Source organism: Mustela nivalis, assembly GCF_964662115.1.
Source record: "Mustela nivalis genome assembly, chromosome: 18".
NCBI lineage: Eukaryota > Metazoa > Chordata > Mammalia > Carnivora > Mustelidae > Mustela > Mustela nivalis.
Window position 1 is genome coordinate 47,331,374 of NC_139037.1, and position 22,302 is coordinate 47,353,675.

Here is a 22,302-nt window from a genome sequence, read left to right on the forward strand (position 1 = left end):
GTGGATGAATAAGGTGTATGAGTAGGTATTCAGTACTGTCAAGTCATAATAATAAGTGGTATTGGCAGAGGCAGGCAGATGCCTGATAAAATTGATTTGCTGGTGACTATAGGAGATCCCTCTGGGATGGCACCCCTCCATTGTATTGCCAATGATACAGATAGAGTGCATTGACGTGTCACATGTAGGCCATGACAGGAGAGTGGGGGAAGCCCTCTGAGTGGGGGAAGCCCTCTGAGTTTAGCCCAAATTTCAAGGTTTGAAGTTCCTCTATGACTGATATTTTATGGTCTAATGGGCTTTGCAAAGAAAGATTTATGGGGTCGTCTGACAGTTTTCAACCAAGGATTTGAAAGTTGTCCCAATCTATCAGCTTTGGAATTAAATGAGGCCCTAACAGCATGAAATTTGGCATGGGCAAAGACACAGGTGATCTTAATTAGTACCTTTGGGGTAAAGTTCTTTACCCCAGAGGAGTAAGTTTTGAATGAGGTTTTATTATTGCCGTTGGTTGCACCAAAGAACTAGAAGTGGCAATGACACAGGAGCCTGTAAAGTGTCCTTGGGGTCATCTGTTGGCCAGGGCATTCCCCAGTGCTAAGTGACTGCCTGGAGTTAGGCCACTTGTATTGACTCTTGGGTCCATTTTTGGGGATGTCCTGTTTAAAGGAAGAAAAGCAGCAGCTCTTCAGAAAATTCCATCACATGTACTGGTGGCATTATCAGCAATAAAGCATGTGATTCCCTTTGTTGTTCAATTAGTTATCCTAAAGCTATCCCCGGGTAATCAAAGGTCCAGGAGAAGGGTGCCCTCCTTCATTACTGTGGGATCTGGCTAGAGACTGAGGACAGGTAAAGCCCTCTTCTTTCAGGTGGGATCCACCAGCAGGTCCTGGTTTGTCTCCATCCCCTATCAAAGCCTTGATGGTCATGCTGAGTTTATCGGATGTTGCCTTCATGACCAAGGAAATAATGGGTAACATTGAGTGCAGAGTGTCACAGGGTTCAGGTCCTGGGACAGCTTCCATTTCCAAAAGGGCTCAGCATGCAACCAGCAGTTGTTCTTCAAAGGGCATGTAATGTGGTCAAAACAGGCAGCTTTCTGCACCGGAAAGGCTTACAGGTAACCAACTGTAAGCATGAGTGGTCCAAACACTCTAAGAAACACAGGTGAGCACAGAACTTCTACCACGTTGCCAGTAGGCAACTAAAAGATGGGCCTGTTGTAGGGCCATCTGAACTGAATATAGGGCTTTCTGTTGTAAAGATCCCACTAGTAGGCTAATTTTTGGGTGAATGTATAATAAACCTTAGTAGTATTTGTAAATGAAGAATATGTTGCCTTCAGAGCCAGAAAGACTCACTAGGTTTGGTCGCTCAAGACTGACTAAAGCTGGGGCGCCTGGGTGGCTCAGTGGGTTAAAGCCTCTGCCTTTGGCTCAGGTCATGATCCCAGGGTCCTGGGATCGAGCCCCACATCAGGTGCCCTGCTCAGCAGGGAGCCTGCTTCCCCCCATCTCTCTGCATGCCTCTCTGCCTACTTGTGATTTCTGTCAAATAAATAAAATCTTAGGGGTGCCTGGGTGGCTCAGTGGGTTAAGCCGCTGCCTTCGGCTCAGGTCATGATCTCAGAGTCCTGGGATCGAGTCCCGCATTGGGCTCTCTGCTCAGCAGGGAGCCTGCTTCCCTCTCTCTCTCTCTGCCAGCCTGTCTACCTACCTGTGATCTCTGTCAAATAAATAAATAAATCTTTAAAAAAAATCTTAAAAAAAAAAAGACTGAAGCTGACAAAATTAGAAGTTGCCTTTTTTTTTTTTTTAAGATTTTTATTTATTTATTTGACAGACAGAGATCACAAGCAGGCAGAGAGACAGGCAGAGAGAGAGAGGAGGATGCAGGCTCCCTGTCGGCAGAGAGCCCGATGCGGGGCTCGATCCCAGGACCCTGAGATCATGACTTGAGCTGAAGGCAGAGGCTTTAACCCACTGAGCCACCCAGGCGCCCCTAGAAGTTGCCTTTTAACAACATGAGTACAGTGGCCCTTAGGTACACTAGATGAACCTAAGACTCACTGAGGTGGCATGACCTTGAACTTTGGGGTGGGGGCAGAGCCCATTCGCTCTCTGTAAGTGCAACAATGATTGTTCGCATATACTGTGTGTCTAGCAAGTTCCCTCAGAGGAGGATGTCATCAGTGTAGTGGAATACATGGGTGCCTGGGGACAGCTAAAACCAATCGGGGTTTTGCCAGTAGACAAAATGTGGTGGTTGAACTTCTGAGGTATCCCATGGGAAACTGAGTAAAGTGATAAACTGTTGAATTCACCTTTGAGACTGAATGTGATTGAAAGGGTGTTGAGGGGCGCCTGGGTGGCTCAGTGGCTTAAGCCACTGCCTTTGGCTCAGGTCATGATCGCAGGGTCCTGGGATCGAGCCCCGCATCGGGCTCTCTGCTCTGTGGGGAGCCTGCTTCCTCCTCTCTCTCTCTGCCTGCCTCTCTGCCTACTTGTGATCTCTGTCTGTCAAATAAATAAATAAAATTAAAAAAAAAAAAAAAGAAAGGGTGTTGAAATAAGCACTGAATAGAACATACAGAACAGCAAAATATTTGCCAGCAGACGACTGGATGGCTTCACTCATTTCAGTTATGTGAGTATAGCGATTTTAACAGACGGGACTAAGGTGGTAGTAACTTACCGTGAAATGACATTCCACTGAGGATTCTTAAATATCTACTGTGGTGGGATGCCTGGGTGGCTCAGTTGGTTAAGCAGCTGCCTTCGGCTCAGGTCATGATCCCAGCGTCCTGGGATGGAGTCCCACATCAGGCTCCTTGCTTGGCAGGGAGCCTGCTTCTCCCTCTGCCTCTGCCTGCCATTCTGTCTGCCTGTGCTCGCTCTCTCGCTCTGACAAATAAATAAAATCTTTAAAAAAAAAACATCTACTGGGGCACCTAGGTGGCTCAGTGGGTTAAAGCCTCTGCCTTCTGCTCAGGTCATGATCTCAGGGTCCTGGGATCAAGCCCCACATCGGGCTCTCTGCTCAGCAGGGAGCCTGCTTCCCTTCCTCTCCCTCTGTCTGTCTCTCTGCCTGCTTGTGATCTGTCTTTCAAATAAATAAATAAAATCTTAAAAAAAAAACAACAACATCTACTGTGGTTTCTCAGATATAAACAAAACTGGTTACATCCTATATGTCAATGAACCTTACCTAATTTATATGTTAATGTATTCTTGGGGACGCCCGGGTGGTTCAGTCAGTTAAGTGCCCTGCAGCTTGGGTCATGATCCCAGGCTCCATGGGATCAAGTCTCCCATCAGGCTCCTTGCTCAGTGTGTAGCCTGTTCCGCCTGCCTGCTGCTCCCCCTGCTTGTGCTCTCTCCCCCTCTGAAAAATGAATAAATAAAATCTTAAAAATATATATACATATATATTCTTGATATATCTTCAAAATGATTCCTGGCCCTTTTCCAGTTTTTTTTTTTTTTTAAGATTTTATTTATTTATTTGACAGACTGAGATCACAAGCAGGCAGAGAGGGGGAAGCAGACTCCGCACTGAGCAGAGAGCCCTATTCGGGGCTCGATCCAAGGACCCTGGGATCATGACCAGAGCTGAAGGCAGAGGCTTTAACCCACTGAGCCACCCAGGCACCCCGAGTTTCTTTTTTCTTATTCAATTGATTCAATTGTTGTTTTGCTTACTGACTTTTGCCTACTACTTCCTTTCCTTATTTCATCTTTGTGCTTACTTAAAATTTTTCATTTAAATACATGAGGACAAATTTACACAAATGATTTTAGTCCCTGCCAGATGCCTGTAGACAACTGTGATTACAGCTAGTGAGATGTGTTCTCTGAGATCCAGCCCTGGATCTGAGGCAGGGAGACAACAGACAGCTATTATCTTCCCCAAACATGAGTGCTACTAACATTCTTGTTATTAAAAAAATACCAAATACAGGCAACTGAAATGTGACAGATTTCAATAAACCTTAATTTATATGCACTGGAAATCTTTAGAAATTAGACGCTAAGACTCATTCTTCAGTAAAATATGGGTGATAATATCAAGAATGTAGAGAGCATAACAACACTTTAAATGTTCCCTCTGAATGTTTTCAAATTTATTGAAACTTGCCAATCATTTTTATGGAACCCCAAGCTGAGAATTATGATGGATTACTTACATTTTTTTTTGTCAACAAAAACAAAGATATAAGTTTCATATAAAATTCATAATAAATTCAGATAAAGTTCATAATAAAAACATATAAAGTTCATAATAAAAACGTGAAAAAATTTTCATATGAAGTTCACAATAAAAACATGCTTTAACCCCCAAATAAAGTGCTGGAAAATTGCATCTCAACTGTTAGTTTGCATTCCTGCTGATACCTTGCAAGAAAAGCAATTTCAAAGTTTGGCTTTTTTCCAAGAATTTCTGTATTTCAAATATCTTGCCTGCTTTTTTTTTCTTCAACAATTGAAGTATTTAACTGAATTGTCAGCAGTATTATAGATCTTCTTTTGTGCTTTCAATAAAATTTTTGGTTTCAGGGGTGTTAAGGATATTCGAAAACATTAACATGTATATCTTAACTATGGTGCAGTTTATAGCTCCTAATTATAGCTCTAGTAAATCTCAACTTGTCATGTCTTAATCAGTTTAGTATGTTTTATTATTGCCCATGTTCTACAAATTATTTGCAGCTACTGGATTAGAAGTGTGGTAACAGAATCCTATGTCTCTGGCGATTCTTCCCAACTGTGCTCAGTGACATCACACTGGCAGCTTGAGATCGGCCATAGTGGGAGTATTTATACCAGCGAACTTGAAAGACTCTACAAACCAGTACTTACATGTATTACTGAAAGTCTGGACTTAAGAACATGATGGAAAATATGTAAATAATGCAGATTAAACTTGAAAGTGTGTGGTGCATGTAGTCTTACCTTCTACTTACCACAGAAACACCTGAGGGATAAACGTAAGCTATTCCTTTGTTAACAAAAAAGGAAATAGCCACAATTCATAAAAAAGAAAATAGGCTAAAGATATGAACAGACATTAAGATACATGGATGACAAATAAACACAAGAAAAAAATGTTCAACATCATAAATCCCTAGGGAAATGTAATTAAAATTACTGCTTGCTTGTTAAAAAGGTAAATTCCAAAGACTGAATCAAAAGACTGATGCCGGGGCGCCTGGGTGGCTTGGTGGGTTAAGTCTTCCGCTCAGGTCATGATCTCAGGGTCCTGGAATCGAGCCCCGCATCGGGCTCTCTGCTTAGCAGGGGGCCTGCTTCCTCCTCTTTCTCTGCCTGCCTCTCTGCCTACCTGTGATCTCTGTCTGTCAAATAAATAAATAAAAAGTCTTAAAAAAAAAAAAAGACTGATGCCATGTATTGGCAAGGATGTGGAAAAACTGAAATGCTCATGTGCTACTGGTGGGTATGCAAAAACAAAAAATCATTTTGGATACTCTGGTAGTTTTTTTTTTTTTAGAGATTTTATTTATTTATTTGGCAGACAGAGATCACAAGTAGGCAGAGAGGCAGGCTGAGGTCGGGGGAGTAGGCTCCCCACTGAGCAGAGAGATGTGGGGCTCAATCCCAGGGCCCTGGCATCATGACCTGAGCCGAAGGCAGAGGCTTCAACCCACTGAGCCATCCAGGTGTCCCTCTTTGGTAGTTTCTTAGTAAGTTAAACATTTACCTGTCCTATGGCTCAGGCATTTTACTTTGAGTTACTAACCCAAGAGAAGTGAAAAAATACATATGTACATATTAAATTATATATAAGTGTTCTAGCAGCTTTATTTGCAATCGCCCAAACGAGGTACCAAAGGCTCCTAACAGATGAACAGATAAACAAATGGAATATCCATAGAAAAGATACTATGCAGCAACAGGGTGAAACACTTATATAAGCATCACTGAAGAATTAATTATCTTAATTAATTATCTTAAGATAATTACAAATCATGAATGAAACCAGAAAAAAAAAAAACACTTTATGACTCAGTCTATATAAAATTCTAGAAAATACAAACTATTATAAATGAAGGTAAATCAAAGGTTGCCTGGAGAGGGGAAAGACACATTATAAAATGATGTGAGGCAAATTAGGGCTGATAGACATGGTCAAAATCATGATCACGATGAAGTTTTGCAGATTTGTATGTACATCAAAACTTAACAAACTGTACACCTCAAATAGGTGGAATACATTGTATGTCAACTATACCTGAATCAAGTCCTACAGAATAGTTCCAAACAAACAAAAAAACACAAAAAAATACAAAAACAAAACCTGAATAAAGTTCTATGAAATAGTTCCAAACAAAAAAAACACAAAAGACGTCCCTCCCTCTTTTCATAAAACCAGGTTCTGCAGCCCTGTATTGACTCTCTCTCTTTCCCGATGGCCTTGGAGAAGCAGCCTTGCCTTAGTGGTAGCAAATACTTATGACTAAGTAAATCCATACCACTCACTGAACAGGAATGCTGGCTAGGTCACAGAGCCACACCGAGGGACTAAGGGATCTCCTTTCTCTGCATGCTTGTTTTCCTATGTGTGTAGAAATGGCTTAAGGTGAATATACTAGAACCAGTAGCTTATTTTTCTTTGACAAAGATCTCAGCGACAAAAGATGCACAAACCCAGAGGTCCTGAGTTTCTATACATACCTATCCTGCACAATCACAGTCACTGGAGCATTTCTTGATGCAATGCTAGAAGGGGCAAGTGCAGTGTACTTTGCTTCAGACTCCTCCATTGTTACTGTACCAATTATAGTTCCCCTGGGGCTCTGTATTCTCACCATGACATTTGCCTAATGAATCCTTGGTATCAGGGCACATGGCTCCCTTGTAGCACCTGGGGTAGAGGCTCAACACTACTGAGCGTTATGTGACATCCACTGTGAAAAAGAAAAACAATTCCTGTAGTTCTTAGAACCACTGAAGGTTGTCACAATTTCCTGACTCTTCAGGGTGTTCTCTGAGCCCATAAAAAAATCCTGAAACCCAGTCCACAAATTAGGACAAGGCCTGGCAGTCTTTCCTACGAGACCTCAGGCAACAATGTAAATTGTTGGAAAAGCTGGAAAGAGAGCTATTTTCTTTCCAGACTCTCATCTCTGAGGCACACAAAGCATTAGGAACCCCCACAAAGCTGTTCACTCTGTAATGCCGACAGAACCCAGCCATTTTCAAATCACCTCACATAGCGAAGAGAACCCCAAGAGCAAAGATGGCTTAAACAATAAAGTCTTTATTACTGCAAAATCTAAAGGAATAGGAGGCAGGGAGATCCCAGGCTGGGGACTTGGGAGGTCAGGAAAATCCAAGAGGAGTGTCACAGAACAAACACATCCTTGAAAATGTGGTCCTTCTTGGCAAGTTACCAGCAGAACTCAGCTTGGGTCCTCTGGGCCATGCTCTAACTTCTACAAGAGAAGAGAATGAAGACCCTATAAGGGCTAAGAGTAATCATGATTTCCTCCAGCAAAAGGGAGGGAAAGAGGTCAGCTTCCCTGAGCACACTGTGGTGGTAACTAAAGCACTAGTGCACACTGTAAACGCTGAGTGGTAGAGGTGATAAAACTCTTCCACAGAAACTGGCAGTGACATAAACCTGGCAAGAGCCCTGGACAGGTTAGAAGTGTGACACAGCTCCTGTATAGATTCCCACATACTAAAGTGAGATCTCTCCATTGTGGATTTTCAGATGTATGGACTTAAATTTAGGTAGATGGCTTCCTCACAACTTCTCTCCTCCAGTGTAATTATCTAAGGCCTTTCTCTAGTATGAAGTCTCTGGTGTTGAATGAGGTCAGATTTGGAGCTAAAGGATTTCCCGTATTTTCTGCATTCAGTAGATCTCTTTTCAGTGTGAACTCTCCGGTGCTGAATGAGGCTGGAGCTTTGGCTAAAGGATTTTCCACATTCCCCACACTCATAAGGCCTTTCGCCCGTGTGAACTCTTAGGTGTTTAACAAGGTTAGATTTGCAGCTAAAGGACTTTCCACATTCACTGCACTCAATAGGCCTTTCTCCAGTGTGAACTCTCCAGTGGTTCTTGAGGTTGGAGCTATGGCTAAAGGATTTTCCACATTCCCCACACTCATAAGGCCTCTCTCCTGTGTGGACTTTACGATGTGAACTGAAGCTGGAGCTTTGCTTAAAGGATTTCCCACATTTACTGCACTCATAAGGCCTTTCTCCAGTGTGAAGTCTCCTGTGGTGAATGAGGCTGGAGCTTCGGCTGAAGGACTTCCCACATTCACTGCATTGATGAGGCCTTTCTCCAGTGTGAACTCTCCTGTGGTAAATGAGACTGAAGTTTTGGCTAAAGGACTTCCCACATTCACTGCACTCATAAGGCCTTTCTCCAGTGTGAACTCTCTGATGTTGAATGAGGTTGGACCTTTGGCTGAAAGATTTTCCACATTCCCTGCACTCATAAGGCTTCTCTCCAGTGTGAACTTTCCTATGGCTATTGAGGCTGTAGCTTTGGCTAAAGGATTTCCCACATTCATTGCACTCGTAGGGCCTTTCTCCAGTGTGAACTCTCCGATGTATAATGAAACTGGAGTAATAGGTGAAGAATTTTCCACATTCATTGCACTCATAAGGTCTTTCTCCAGTGTGGACTTTCTGGTGCTGAATAAGGTTACATCTTCGGGTACAGGCTTTTCCACATTTGCCACACTCATAGAGTCCTTCTCTAGTGATAACTCCCTGGTCCTGAGCAAGTGTGTCTGCGCAGCTGAAGGCTTTCTTGCATTCTCCACAGTTGTGATGACTTTTATCACTGTGAAAGACAGCCTTACACTCATTGTTCGGCTTCTCCCCAGTGTAAGTGACCTGTTGTTGGAGAAATCCCATGCTAGCTAAGAAGTCCTTCCCTGTCTCCTCACAGGTAAAGGGCTTTCCTGACACGTGGACTGTACAGTTCTTTATAAATGAGGCTCTGTCCACAGAATTTCTGAAGGTTATCTCTCCAGTGTGCTGCCCCTGGTACTGCTGAAGGTTGACATCTAAACAGAATTGTTTCCTACATGTATATGGTTTTTCCCCAAGATATGTTCCCTGGTGCTCAGCCAAGTACAAAATGCTTCTCAAGATCGGGCCATGCAGTTCAAAGGGCTGGGCCTTCTGGGAAGGTGAATCTGCCTTCAGAGTCCCAATCTCTGAAACTCCTATAGGAATGCTCTCTTCGGAAGGTGCATGCTCATCCTTCACTCCAAGCCAACAACCTGAAAGCAAAGAAGTGATGATGAAATACATGTTGACTTTATTGGGAAGGGGCAAAACCCATCACAAATGTACATCTGACACATTAAAGAACCAGTATAAGGAACTGTTTTCAGGAAAAGGAAGTTGGGATTAGGTTTTGGAAACAGCTGCTTTATACTACTGGGTCCCCAAGGTCACAGAACTGGGGAGGCCTCATTAGGCACAGGATACAAGAAAAGGGTTGGGCTGGGGTGAAACACATATTCTACAACTCATTCTACTGTTAATGGCTTTTAGCAGGATTACCTCTGCTGTGACCTGTGATGCTGGACAGAAGTCTATGTCCACATGTAGGAAAATCTGACTGGAACAAAGTAAATGGCTTTAAGAATTCATAAAAGGTGGGGCGCCTGGGTGGCTTAGTCAGTTAAGTGTCTGACTTTTGGCTTCAGTGCAGGTTGTGATCTCAGGTTAGTGAGATCGAGCCCCAGGGCAGGCTCCACACTGGGCATGGAACCTGCTTAAGATTCTTTCTCTCCCTTTCCCTCTGCCACTACCCCTCTCTTAAAAAAAAAAAAAAAAAAAAAAAAAAATTAAAAGATATGTGCACACTTTACTGTGGAGAGAAGAGTGTGAGGAATGAGTAAGAAAAAAGGTCCAGAGAGGTGGAGATTGGCCTGGGGCTAGAGAATGAATAAAAGTGACAAGTCAGCAAAGTGTCAAGAATGGAGAAGGGACGGTAGAAGTGAGTTGTGGCCACCAGCAATGGCACCAAAACACAAGTCAAACACAACAGGTTCCTGGTGTGATTTGTAACAAAGGTCTGATATCACATTCTCCCCCAGCTGTCATTCACCTAGATCAGGCCCTCTCTGGGCCCATCTTGTGAAGACTGGAATTATATCCATCCTGTGAAGCACAGGAGACTCTTCCCCTAACCCCAGCTGAGTAACTGCATGGGACTTGGAAGATCCAAATCCTAAGGATAAGATAGGATAGGTCAGTTGTTAATACTGGCCTGGAACACCTCAGCACACAATGGATCACAGAAAACATACTATAAAAAGTACCTCCATGCCCAGCTAGAGGGAAGATGGTGGGGCAGTAAGCACCAGGAGCCTGTCTCCTCACCCGGGACCACAACTGTATTGACAGACTCAATCTGATGTAACTATTTTGCAACTCTAGAGTCTAATGAATGCTTGCAACTTGCTAAATTGCTTTAACTTTGGTCAATATCAGTTCTTAGCAATGTGTTAAGTTATAAACATCCCAACTTGTCTAACTCTTGAGTCCTACAGCAGGCAGTCATACACATTTTTCTAGAGCAGCTTGCTGGAGTCCAGGTGGGCAATAAGGACTCTGTCCTCCAAGTATCACAGATCTATGCTTCTGATGGTGGAGGTGTAATAGACAGGTGGGCAGCCATTGTTGCAAAACCTCTCCCTCCCTGACTCAGGCAATTTTACACGAGATTTAAAGGGCAGATATCTATCCATTCCACCACCTCCTGTTTCTCTTATTCCTGTTTTGGGAGACAGAAATTCAAGACTAGGATATTCAAAATCACATATATGGAGGAATAGAAAAAAATCATCATACATGCCCAGGGAAAGGCACAGTCTTAGAAAAAAACAGAGGAGATCTTAAGTTTATACCTCAGACTGATCTCCAGTAGACACCCTACAACCATTAAAAAAAAACCTCCAAACGTTTGGTTTTCAACAACAAGAAAACCAACAAATCAGAGGACACACAAAGCAACAAGAAAGTTTAATCCATTCTAAAGAAAAAGAAAAAAATCAAGAGAAAGTGTCCTTGAGAAAGACTACATTGTGTACTTATTAGACAAAGACTTTATTTTTTTCTTCAAGATTTTATTTATTTGACAGTGAAAGAGAGAGAGAGAGAGAGAGCGCACACAAGCAGAAGGAGCAGGAGAGGAAGAAGCAGGTTTTCCACTGAGCAGTAATCCCAATGTGTGGCTCCATCCCAGGACCCTGGGATCATCACCTGAGCTGAAGGCAGATGCTTAACCAAATGAACCACCCAGGTGTCCCTAGACAAAGACTTTTATTTAAAACATCTGTCTAAAAGACGCTCAAAGAGTGCTCGCTTCGGCAGCACATATACTAAAAGACGCTCAAAGAGCTAAAAGAAAATGTGGACAAAGTCAAGAAAATGTTGCATGACCAAAACATAAATATCAGTAGAGACAGGCAATATAAAGAATAATCAAAAAGAAATTTGGGGGCTGAAAAATATAATAACTGAATGAAAGAACTCACTAGAGGGATACAAAAACAGCTTTGAGTAGGTAGAAGTAATCAGCGAACCTGAAGATATCAAATCTGAGGAAAAGAAAGAAAAAGGATTGACCAGAAGTGAACAGAACATAAGAACCTATGTTCTTGTGTTCTATAGTATACCAAATATAGTATAGTAAACCAACATATGCAATATATACAATGTGTAATATAGTATGTGTATAAACATATGTATATATGGGTATAAAATGTGTATACAGTAAACCAATATATGCAATGTGTTAGCCTAGAAGAGGGAAACAAAAGGACAGAGAGCTTATTTGAAGAAACAATGCCTGAAAACATCCCAAATTTGATGGAAGACACAAATATTAACATCTAAGAAGCCCAGTGAACTCCAACCAGGCTAAACTCTGAAACTCACTCTTGGCACACACTACAGTCCAAGTGTCAAAAGCAAAAGGCAAAGAGAGAATCTTGAAAGCAACAAGACAGAAGTGACTCATCACATACAATGGATCTCCAAGATGATCAGATTTTTCATCAGAATCCATAGAGGCAAGAGGTAGTGGGCTGATATATCCAAGGGTTGAAGGAAAAAAATCCAAGAATCCTATAACAAGCAAAAATGTCCTTAAAAAAGGAGAGAGAAATTAAGACCTTGCAGATAAGTAAGAGCCAAGGAAGTTCTTTACTACTAGATGTATCCTGTAAGAAATGGTAATGGGGGTCCTTCAGGTTGAGATGAAAGGACACTAGACAGTAACTCAAAGCCATCTGACCAAATAAAGATCTCTGTTAAATTAATATAAAAACAATTATAAAAGCTAATAACTTGGGCTTATAACTCCACTTTTGGGGGGCACCTGTGTGGCTCAGTGGGTTAAGGCCTCTGCCTTCGGCTCAGGTCGTGATCCCAGGGTCCTGGGATCAAGCCCTGCATCAGGCTCTCTGCTCGGCAGGGAGCCTGCTTCCTTCTCTCTCTCTGCCTACTTGTGATCTCTGTCTGTCAAATAAATAAATAAAATATTTTAAAAAAATTTAAAAAATAACCAAAACTCCACTTTTGGGGGGCACCTGGGTGGCTCGGTCAGTTGGGCATCTGCCTTCCGCTCAGGTCGTGGTCCCAGGGTCTTGGAATTGAGCCCCACATCGCGCTCCCTCCTCACCCGGAGGCCTGCTTCTCCCTCTCCCACTCTCTCTGCTTATGTTCCCTCTCTCACTGTGTCTCTCTCTGCCAAATAAATAAAATCTTAAAAAAAAAAAAACCAACTCTACTCTTTGTTTCCTATGTTTAAGAGATTAACACATAAATAACAATTACTGATCCAAATTTCTGGACATATAACACACACAAGATGTAATTTTATGACATCAGTAACTAAAGGGTGTAGGGACAGAGTCGTATAGAAGCAGAGTTTTAAAAAAATATGACTGAGGGGTGCCGGGGTGGCTCAGTAGTTAAGCCTCCGCCTTCAGCTCAGGTCATGATCTCAGGGTCTTGGAATTGAGCCCTGCAGAGAGCCTGATCCAACCCCCCATGCCTGCCTCTCTGCCTACTTGTGATCTCTGTCAAATAAATAAATAAAATCTTTTAAAAAATATGATTGAAGCTAAGCTAGCATAAATTCAAATTAACTGTTATAATTTTATATGTTAAATGTAACCCCATAATTAACTAAAACAAAACAAAACAAAACAAAACCCAAAAAAGAAAAAACAAAGCTCTCTAGAAGGTATACCAAAAAAACCCTCCAAAACAAAACCAACAAATCAGAACATCTCACTACAAAAAAATAAATAAATAAATAAAAATCAGTTGAATGCAAAAGACAGTAATACAGAAAATGAGGGGAAAAAAGCTTCAAGGCCTACAGAAAACAAATAGCAAAATGACAGATGTCCCTGCTCATCAGTAGTTACTATAAATGTAAATAGATTAAACTCTCTAAACAAAAGACAAAATTGGTGGAATGGATAAAAAAAATGTGAGCCGGGGCGCCTGGGTGGCTCAGCTGGTTGGACGACTGCCTTTGGCTCAGGTCATGATCCTGGAGTCCCGGGATCGAGTCCCACATCGGGCTCCCAGCTCCATGGTAAGTCTGCTTCTCCCTCTGACCTTCTCCTCACTCATGTTCTCTCTCACTGTCTCTCTCTCAAATAAATAAATAAAATCTTAAAAAAAAAAAAAAAATGTGACCCAACTATATGTGGTCCAAAAGACACTCACTTTAGACCCAAAGACATAAGTTCAAAGTGACTTCTTGGAAGTGACCATGCAAATAGTAATCAAAAGAGAGCAGGGGTGGCTATACTAATATTAGACAACAGAGTGATTTACATCAAAAAAGGTTATGAGACAAAGAAAGTTATTATGTATTAATAAAAGGTTCAAGACACAAGAAAAGATAATAAGTATAAACATTAGGCACCTATAACCAAATAAAGATCTCTTATTAAATTAAAGATCATTGGGGCACCTGGGTGGCTCAGTGGGTTGGGCCTCTACCTTCAGCTCAGGTCAGGATCTCAGGATCCTGGGATCGAGCCCCGCATTGAGCTCTCTGCTTAGCAGGGAGCCTGATTCCCCCTCTCTCTGCCTGCCTCTCTACCTACTTGTGATGTGTCAAATAAATAAACAAAAAGAAATAAATTAAAGACCATCAAAACCATGAAATAAAAATTGATAGAACTGAAGGGAGAAACCAACAGTTCTAAAATAATAGCTGGAGATATCAATGCCCCACTCTCAAAAATATAGAATAAACACACCAAAGTAAGGAAATAGAGGGCCTGAACAACACAATAAACCAAGTATAACTAGCAGAATATACAGAATACGGCCCAACAGCAATATAATACACATTCTTCTCAATTGCACATTAGACATTTTCCAGGAAAAAGCATATGCTCAGCAAATTAAGTGCTACTAGATTTAAAAAGACAGAAGTCATACAAAGATTCATTCCAATCAAAATGGGTTAAGTTAGAAATCAAAAGCTGAAGGAAAACTGGAAAATTCATCAGAAAATTCACCAAAAAACCCCGGGGCACCTGGGTGGCTCAGTGGGTTAAGCCTCTGCCTTCGGCTCAGGTCATAATCTCAGGGTCCTAGGATAGAGCCCCGCACTGGGCTCTCTGCTCAGCAGGGGCCTGCTTCCCCGTCTCTCTCTGCCTGCCTCTCTGCCTACTTGTGATCTCTGTCAAGTAAATAAATTAAATCTTAAAAAAAAAAAATCACAAACCTATGAAAATTAAACAAATAATTTTGGGGGGCCTGGGTGGCTCAGTGGATTAAGCCGCTGCCTTCAGCTCAGGTCATGATCTCGGGGTCCTGGGATCGAGTCCCGCATGGGGCTCTTTGCTCAGCGGGGAGCGTGCTTCCCTCTCTCTCTCTCTGCCTGCCTCTCTGTCTACTAGTGATCTCTCTCTCTGTTAAATAAATAAATAAAATCTTAAAAAAAAAAAAAGAACAAATAATTTTTAAACAACCAATGGGTCAAAGAAGAGTCATAAGGGAAATTACAAAATACTTAGGTTTAGAGACAAATGAAAAGATGGTATCAGCAATAATTATGTGAAGCAGCAAGAGCAGCACTAAGGGGGAAATTTATTCCTGTAAACACATTAAAAAGGAGAAAGATCTTGAATCAACAGCTTACCTTTACAAACTTTTTTTTTTTTTAAGATTTTGTTTATTTATTTGACAGACAGAGATCACAAGTAGGCAGAGAAGCAAGCAGAGAGAGAGAGAGAGAGAGGAGGAAGCAGGCTACCTGCTGAGCAGAGAGCCTGATGCGGGGCTCAATCCCAGGACCCTGCGATCACGACCTGAGCCGAAGGCAGAGGCTTTAACCCACTGAGCCACCTAGGCGCCCCTACCTTTACAAACTTAAAGAACTAAAAAAGAGCCAATAAACCCAAAGCTAGTAGGAAAAAAAAAGAAAGAAGAAGAAATATTAAAGATGTGAACTGAGATAGAGATAAAAAAAACAACAAAGAAAAGGCAACAAAACTGAAAACTGGTTCTTTCAAAAAGCTATCAAAATTTAGACAAACTTTTAGGGTGCCTGGCTGGCTCAGTCAGTGGAGCATGATTCTTGGTCTCGGAATTGAGCTTAAGCCCCACATTGAGTTTAGAGATCATTTAAAAATAAATTCTCTAAAAAAAATTTACCTGGATTGGCCTTAAAAAAAAAAAAAAAAGACTCAAAGTGGTAAAATTAAAAATTATAGTGGGAACATGACTACCAATTCTACAGAAATAAAAGAGATCATAAGAGAGTACTAGAAAGGAGACTGAACCACTAATCAAAAACCTCCTGACAAAGGAAAGCCTTGGGGCACCTGGATGCTCCCTCAGTTAGTTAAGTGTCTCCTTCCAGCTCAGGTCTTGATCCCAGGGTCCTAGGATTGAGTACTACATCAGGCTCCCTGCTTAGTGAAGAGTCTGCTTCTCTCTCTACCTTTCCCTCATACTTGTGATATCTCTCTCTCTCTCAAATAAATAAATAAAATATTAGGGCACCTGGGTAGCTCAGTGGGTTAAAGCCTCTGCCTTCGGCTCAGGTCATGATCTTAGGGTCCTGGGATCAAGCCCTGCATCCGGCTCTCTGCTCAGGGGGGAGCCTGCTTCCTCCTCTCTCTCTGCCTGCCTCTCTGCCTACTTGTGATCTCTGTCTGTCGAATAAATAAATAAAACCTTTAAAAATAAATAAATAAAATATTAAAAACAAAATAAACTTGGGGCAGCTAGGCGGCTCAGTTGGTTGAGCATCTGCCTTCGGCTTGGGTGGTGATCTCAGGGTCCTGGGATTGAGCCCTGGATCGGGCTCCCTGTTCAGTAGGGAGGCTGCTTTTCTCTCCCATTCTCCCCCTACGCGCTCTCTCTCTCCAAAGAATAAATAAAATCCTTTTAAAAATAAATAAATTAATTAAAATAATAAAATAAAATAAATTCAGCTTTCCTTTGGGGAAAAAAAAGAAAAAGAAAAGCTTGGACTTGATGGTTTCACTGGTGAGTTCTGCCAATCACTAATTGAAGAACAAACACCCATTTTTATAAAAAACAGACAAAGCCACTAGGAGCACACAGAAGACCAATAATATACTTGACGACTCATCAGGTAAAAAAATCATCAACAAAATACTCCCAAACTGAATTCAGAAGCATACTGAAGGATTATACACCATGACCTACTGGGATTTACTTCTAGAATGAAAGGATGGTTCAACATACAAAAATTAATCAATGTAATACGTCCCACTCACAAAATGAGGGAAAAATTACATGATCATTTCAACTGATGCAAAAAAAAGTCTATCAAAATTTAACACCCTTTCATGATGAAAATAGTCAATAAACTAAGAACAGAAGGAAACTACCTTAACATAGTAAAAGTAAAAGATCACAACCCAAGACTAATATATTCAATGCTGAAAGAGTGAAAGCTTTTCTTCCAAGATCAGGAAGAAGGATACCAACATTCACTACTACTATTCAAAATGGTATTGGAAGCTCTAGACAGAAAAAAAAAAAAAAGGAAAAGAAAAAGAAAGGCATCCAAAGTGAACAGAATAAGTAAAATTATCTTTGCTTGTGAATATATCATATACAGAAAACTAGGCCTAAAGACTTAAAAAACTTTTAGAATAAGTGAACTTGGCAAAATAAGAGGATACAAATAGGATATTTAAAAAACCCAGTTGTGGGACGCCTGGGTGGCTCAGTGGGTTAAGCCGCTGCCTTCGGCTCAGGTCATGATCTCAGGGTCCTGGGATCGAGTCCCACATCAGGCTCTCTGCTCAGCAGGGAGCCTGCTTCCCTCTCTCTCTCTCTCTCTGTCTGCCTCTCCATCTACTTGTGATTTCTCTCTGTCAAATAAATGAATAAAATCTTTAAAAACAAAAAACAAACAAACAAACAAAAAACCCAGTTGCATTTCTGTACATTAATAATGAATAATCTAAAAAGGAAACTAAAAACAATTCCACTTATAACAGTATCAAAATAATAAAATACTTAGAAATTAACCAAGAAAGTAAAGTATATGAACACAAGAAACTACAAAACTTTGATAAAAGGAATTAAATTAATAAGTGGAAAGAATTCTATATTCCTGGATTGAAAGATTTAATACCGTTATCAATACTACTCCAAGCCATCTACAGATTCAATGCAATCCCTATCAAAAGCACAATTTTTTTTGTAGTAATAGAAAAATTCACATGGAATCTCAAGGACACCAAAAAGCCAGAACAACCTTGAAAAAGACTAAAGTTTAAGGAGTCACACTTCTTAATTTAAAGTTTTACTCCAAAACTAAGTAGTCAAAACACTGTGATACTGTCATAAGGACAAATAAAGACCAATGCAATAGAATAAACACTCGAGAAATAAACTCTTGCATATATGGTCAAATTATTTTCTACAAGGAGGCCAAGACCATTCTAGACCACTCAATGGGGACAATCCATTAGGTTGACATCAAGGTTACAGATCCTGAATCCCTCCCTGTGAGGGTCTGAAGCAATAGGTGTTGTGGCAATAAAGGGAGAGAAGGGGACATGCAGACCAGCTCTAGAAACCACAGCACCTACCCAAGGAATTGGGGAAGGCAGCAGTACCCATTATTCAGAGGTGAGACAGAGCTGCTCCTACAGAAAAGAGAAAGGCAGAGCCTCGCCCAGGGCACGGAGGTGGGTGTGAGGGCCTTACCTAGTGAGGATATGAGTGCAAAGTTCTCCAGCATCACATCATGGTACAGGCATCTCTGATCCTCGTCTAGGAGATCCCATTCCTCCCAGGAGAAATAGAGGGCCACATCTTCAAAAGTCACATTTCCCTGCCAGGATAAAGAAAGGTGAAACCACGAAAAGCCTCACTCCTGAAGACCCATACTCCATATCCCCACAGATCTATCTCACGTCCCTCCTCCTCTCAAGATCCCCAAATTAGAGGAGATACCAGACTCTTATGTCACTGGTGTCTGCTCTTTCCTTTAACTCCCGTTAATTGCTGTGTTCACTCTGTTTCCCACTCTACAACCAAATGGAATGTGCTAAGACCTACATTAAGATCACCTGCTGGGGTGCCTGGGTGGCTCAGTCAGTTGAGTATCTGCCTTTGGCTCAGGTCAGGATCTCAGGGTCCTGGGATCCACTCCCACATGGGGCTCTCTGCTCAGCAGGGAGTTTGCTTCACTCTCTCCCTCTGCCCTCCCTCTGCCTTCTTGTGCTCGCTCTCTCTCTGTCTCTCCCTCTTTCACAAATAAATGAATAGAACCTTAAAAAAAAAAAAAAAAAAAAGACCACCTTCTTCCACTGATCCAGACTTTCCCTTGCCTCCAGATGGACGCCTAACTTCAGACGCAGTCATTCCGAGCTCGACTCTGGCGCAGTGCCTCGGTTTGTTCTCACTAGAAAGGAGGCCTGCAATCACCTAAATGCGCTGAGCCTCATCTCCAGGCAGTTCCACATACTGACACATCTCTTTCCCTTGATCGGCCCAAATGGGAGCCCCTTCGTATAAGTCCTGGCCTAGACTCGACTTTGAGCTCGGGTTCTTCAGGGTCCCCAAACTCAAGGGCTGGGAGAACGGCAGATGAAGAGTTCATGATCATGACGCCCCGGATTTGGACAACATGTGGTACGGAACCAGGAGGGACTGGTACCCGTCCACTCACCTGTGTAGGTTCCAAAAGCATTTCTGCAACCATGGAGACCTGTGGGAAGAGGCAGGTTTTCGAGAGATGTGGCCATGGCGACTTTCCAGGGCCTCAGGCCTTCCCTGTGTCCCTGCGGGGCACCAGAGCCAGGTAACCTGGGGCAGACTGGCCGGCCAACCTCTGTGCTGTGTGTCCTTGGGAAAAGACTCAACCTCCCCCTGTGTCCTCATCACCGCCTACAACTTTTCTATTGAGCAGACTTCAGAGGCTACTCAAATGCCAGCGTAGACAGCGTCTCTCTTTTCCTCAAAATTCTCCACGGGTGGGCGCCTGGGTGGCTCAGTGGGTTAAGCCGCTGCCTTCGGCTCAGGTCATGATCTCACGGTCCTAGGATCGAGGCCCGCATCGGGCTCTCTGCTCAGCAGGGAGCCTGCTTCCCTCTTTCTCTCTGCCTGCCTCTCTGTCTACTTGTGATCTCTCTCTGTCAAATAAATAAATAAAATCTTAAAAAAAAAAAAAATTCTCCACGGGTCCCAGGACCCTCAGAACCGAAGTACGGCACCTCGGCCCGCCAGTCCAGGGGTCTCCACCTCACGCCCTCTGAGGGCGGGAGGGCAGAATCCTCCCCCTCAGGCCCCCTGCGGCCCCTGCCCCAGGAGCCCCTCAGCCCCAGCCAGCTCTCGCACGCAGCCCGCCGGCGCCCACACACGCGCCCCCGCCCACCAGCGCCTGCCTGTTCCGGACACCTGGGCCTGGGCCGCAGGGCCGCGAGCAGGCGCCCCGCGCTCGGGCCTTTGGAGTCTGGGTGGGGGGCGGAGGGGAGGCCCCGGGAGACGAGCGTTTACCTCAGCCGGGTCCCTGGGAGCGGCCGCCGCCATCGGAGCCTCTCGGCGGAGCAAAGTGATGACAGCTGAGTGGCCCCGGCAGTCGCGGACACTGAGGTCTCCAGGCGGTCCTCGCAGGCGGCGAAGTCCCCGACCCCAGACCCGCCTCCCTACAGCGGAGACAAAGCCTCCTTTTGTGCCTTCTCTATCGGTCGCAACCGGTGTTCCGGATCCTCAAACCGAGCCCGAAGACCCCAGAACCGCTAAAAATGACCGCCACAGAAACGACGGAAGCCCCGCCTCAAGGCGCATTGCCCTGCCGGAAGTGTCCACTTTCTGGGTTTTCATTGGACTACTGCGGCTGCCGCTCAACACAAGCCTTTCTGGGTAATGTAGTTCCTTCGGCAAGGCAGGCCTGGAAGAGGGGCGCCCAACACCAGGAACTCTGAAAGAAAAGATCAAACAGGAAGGCCAGGGCCAAGGAAAATGACCCTCTACTTCTGGGGTCCGGGAAGGTCTTCGGTTCCTCTTAAAGAGGCAGCGGACAACTTCTGGGGAGTCTTAAAGTGCCCTCTAGGGTCTTTGGTGCTACCGATCACTGGAGTGTTTCCTCATTATTTCAGACTCTATGAAGCTGGCTCTAGCAGACATCCACTGGTAGCGTCCACTGATGGCGGGCAGCGAGACCAGTCTTTACACGCAATTGGCCTGAGGTGTTAGTCATTGTTTCGAGCTTCAGTCCGTTGGTTCCGGGACAAAGAAAAGCATTTGACCTTTTTTGGTATCTATTTGTCAATAAAAGAACATTCTGAAAATAGCACCAATCAATCATATCAGGTCCAGCATGGCTACTAGCATTTCCAGTGAACTTAAGAAATATATAATTTGAGGGGCACCTGGGTGGCTCAGTCAGTTAAGCATCTGCCTTTGGTTCATTCAGGTCATGATCCCAGAGTCCAGGGATGGAGCCACGCATCCAGCTCCCTGCTCAGCAAGGAGTCTGCTTCTCCCTCATGGTTGAGATGCTCTATTGCACGCTCTCTCTCTCTCAAACAATAAATAAAATCTTAAAAAAAAAAAAAAAGGGACACTGAAAGGTTTTTTATTGCAACCTAATTAAAATATTTAATATGTAAATTGTATATAGGAAGCGCTCCTGACAATTTTCAGTACCCCACTAATCAATTTGATAAAAGACAGAATTCTTTTTTAAAAGACTTTAGTTTTTTTTTTTTTTTAAAGATTTTATTTATTCATTTGACAGACAGAGATCACAAGTAGGCAGAGAGGCAGGGAGAGAGAAGAAGGGAAACAGGTCCCTGCTGAGCAGGGAGCCGGATGCGGGGCTCAATCCCAGGACCCTGGGATCTTGACCTGAGCTGAAGGTAGAGGCTTTAACCCACTAAGCCACCCAGGCGCCCCAAAAGACAAAAATTCTTGCAAATTTTATAAAAAAGTATTTTAGGAGGAAAATATACATATTAGGAGGAAATATAAACATTTCTCCTTTTAGGAGAAAAATAAACACATTAAATGCTCATCTGATATTATGTTTATGAAAATACAAGTTAAATGATAAATTATATTTGATATTTCATCATTAAGGAACTAATTTTCTATAATTTCTTATATGGTCTAATTTTTATTATGGATCTCCTGATAAATATTTTATACCATCATTTGTGTTTATAGAAAAACAAAAGTGAATTAAATACAATCACTATTTAATTACTAGAGCTCTTTAAGTGGACTAAAGGGGCGCCTGGGTGGCTCAACCAGTTAATCTTTTGGCTGGGGACCAGATCTCAGGGTCCTGGGAAGGAGCCTTGCATCAGGCTCTCTGCTTATCAAGGAGTTTGGTTCTCCCTCTCCCTCTGTGCTCTCCCTCTCTCTATCTCTCTTTCAAATAAATAAATAAAATGTTTAAAAAACAATAAGCGGACTAAAAATTTCAAAATGTTTCATAGATCTTCTGAGTACAGGATGTCGTAGATTATATATTACATCCTAATCATTTACAGTTTTTTAAAAAAGATTTTATTTATTTACTTGACAGAAAGAGATCACAAGTAGGCAGAGAGGCAGGCAGAGAGAGAGAGGGGAAGGCAGGCTCTCCAACGAGCAGAGAGCCCAACTTGGGGCTCGATTCCAGGACACTAGGATCATGCTGAAGGCTGAGGCTTCCCACTGAGCCACCCAGGCGACCCATCATTTACAGTTTTAACCCTCACTTTTTTTTTTTAAGATTTTATTTATTTGAAAGAGAGAGAGACAGTGAGAGAGAGCATGAGCGAGG

At 42.8% G+C, this 22,302-nt stretch overlaps 1 protein-coding gene across 2 annotated transcripts; it reads right to left on the minus strand.

Moving 5' to 3' along the window:
- Window positions 1-5,797: 5,797 nt before the first annotated feature.
- On the minus strand, window positions 5,798-20,802 carry LOC309852602 (uncharacterized protein). Of its 2 annotated transcripts, XM_082709593.1 has the most exons (4): window positions 20,028-20,801; window positions 19,201-19,239; window positions 18,234-18,360; window positions 5,798-9,268 (listed from the first exon to the last, which is right to left on the minus strand). In XM_082709593.1, exons 1-4 carry the CDS (start codon window positions 20,058-20,060, stop codon window positions 7,800-7,802), a joined length of 1,668 nt encoding a protein of 555 aa, XP_082565719.1. In that variant the 5' UTR covers window positions 20,061-20,801; the 3' UTR covers window positions 5,798-7,799. The 2 variants fall into 2 exon arrangements, with proteins under 2 accessions (XP_082565719.1, XP_082565720.1); XM_082709594.1 differs by lacking the exon at window positions 19,201-19,239 and having other exon boundaries at window positions 20,028-20,802.
- Between the last annotated feature and the right edge of the window lie 1,500 nt (window positions 20,803-22,302).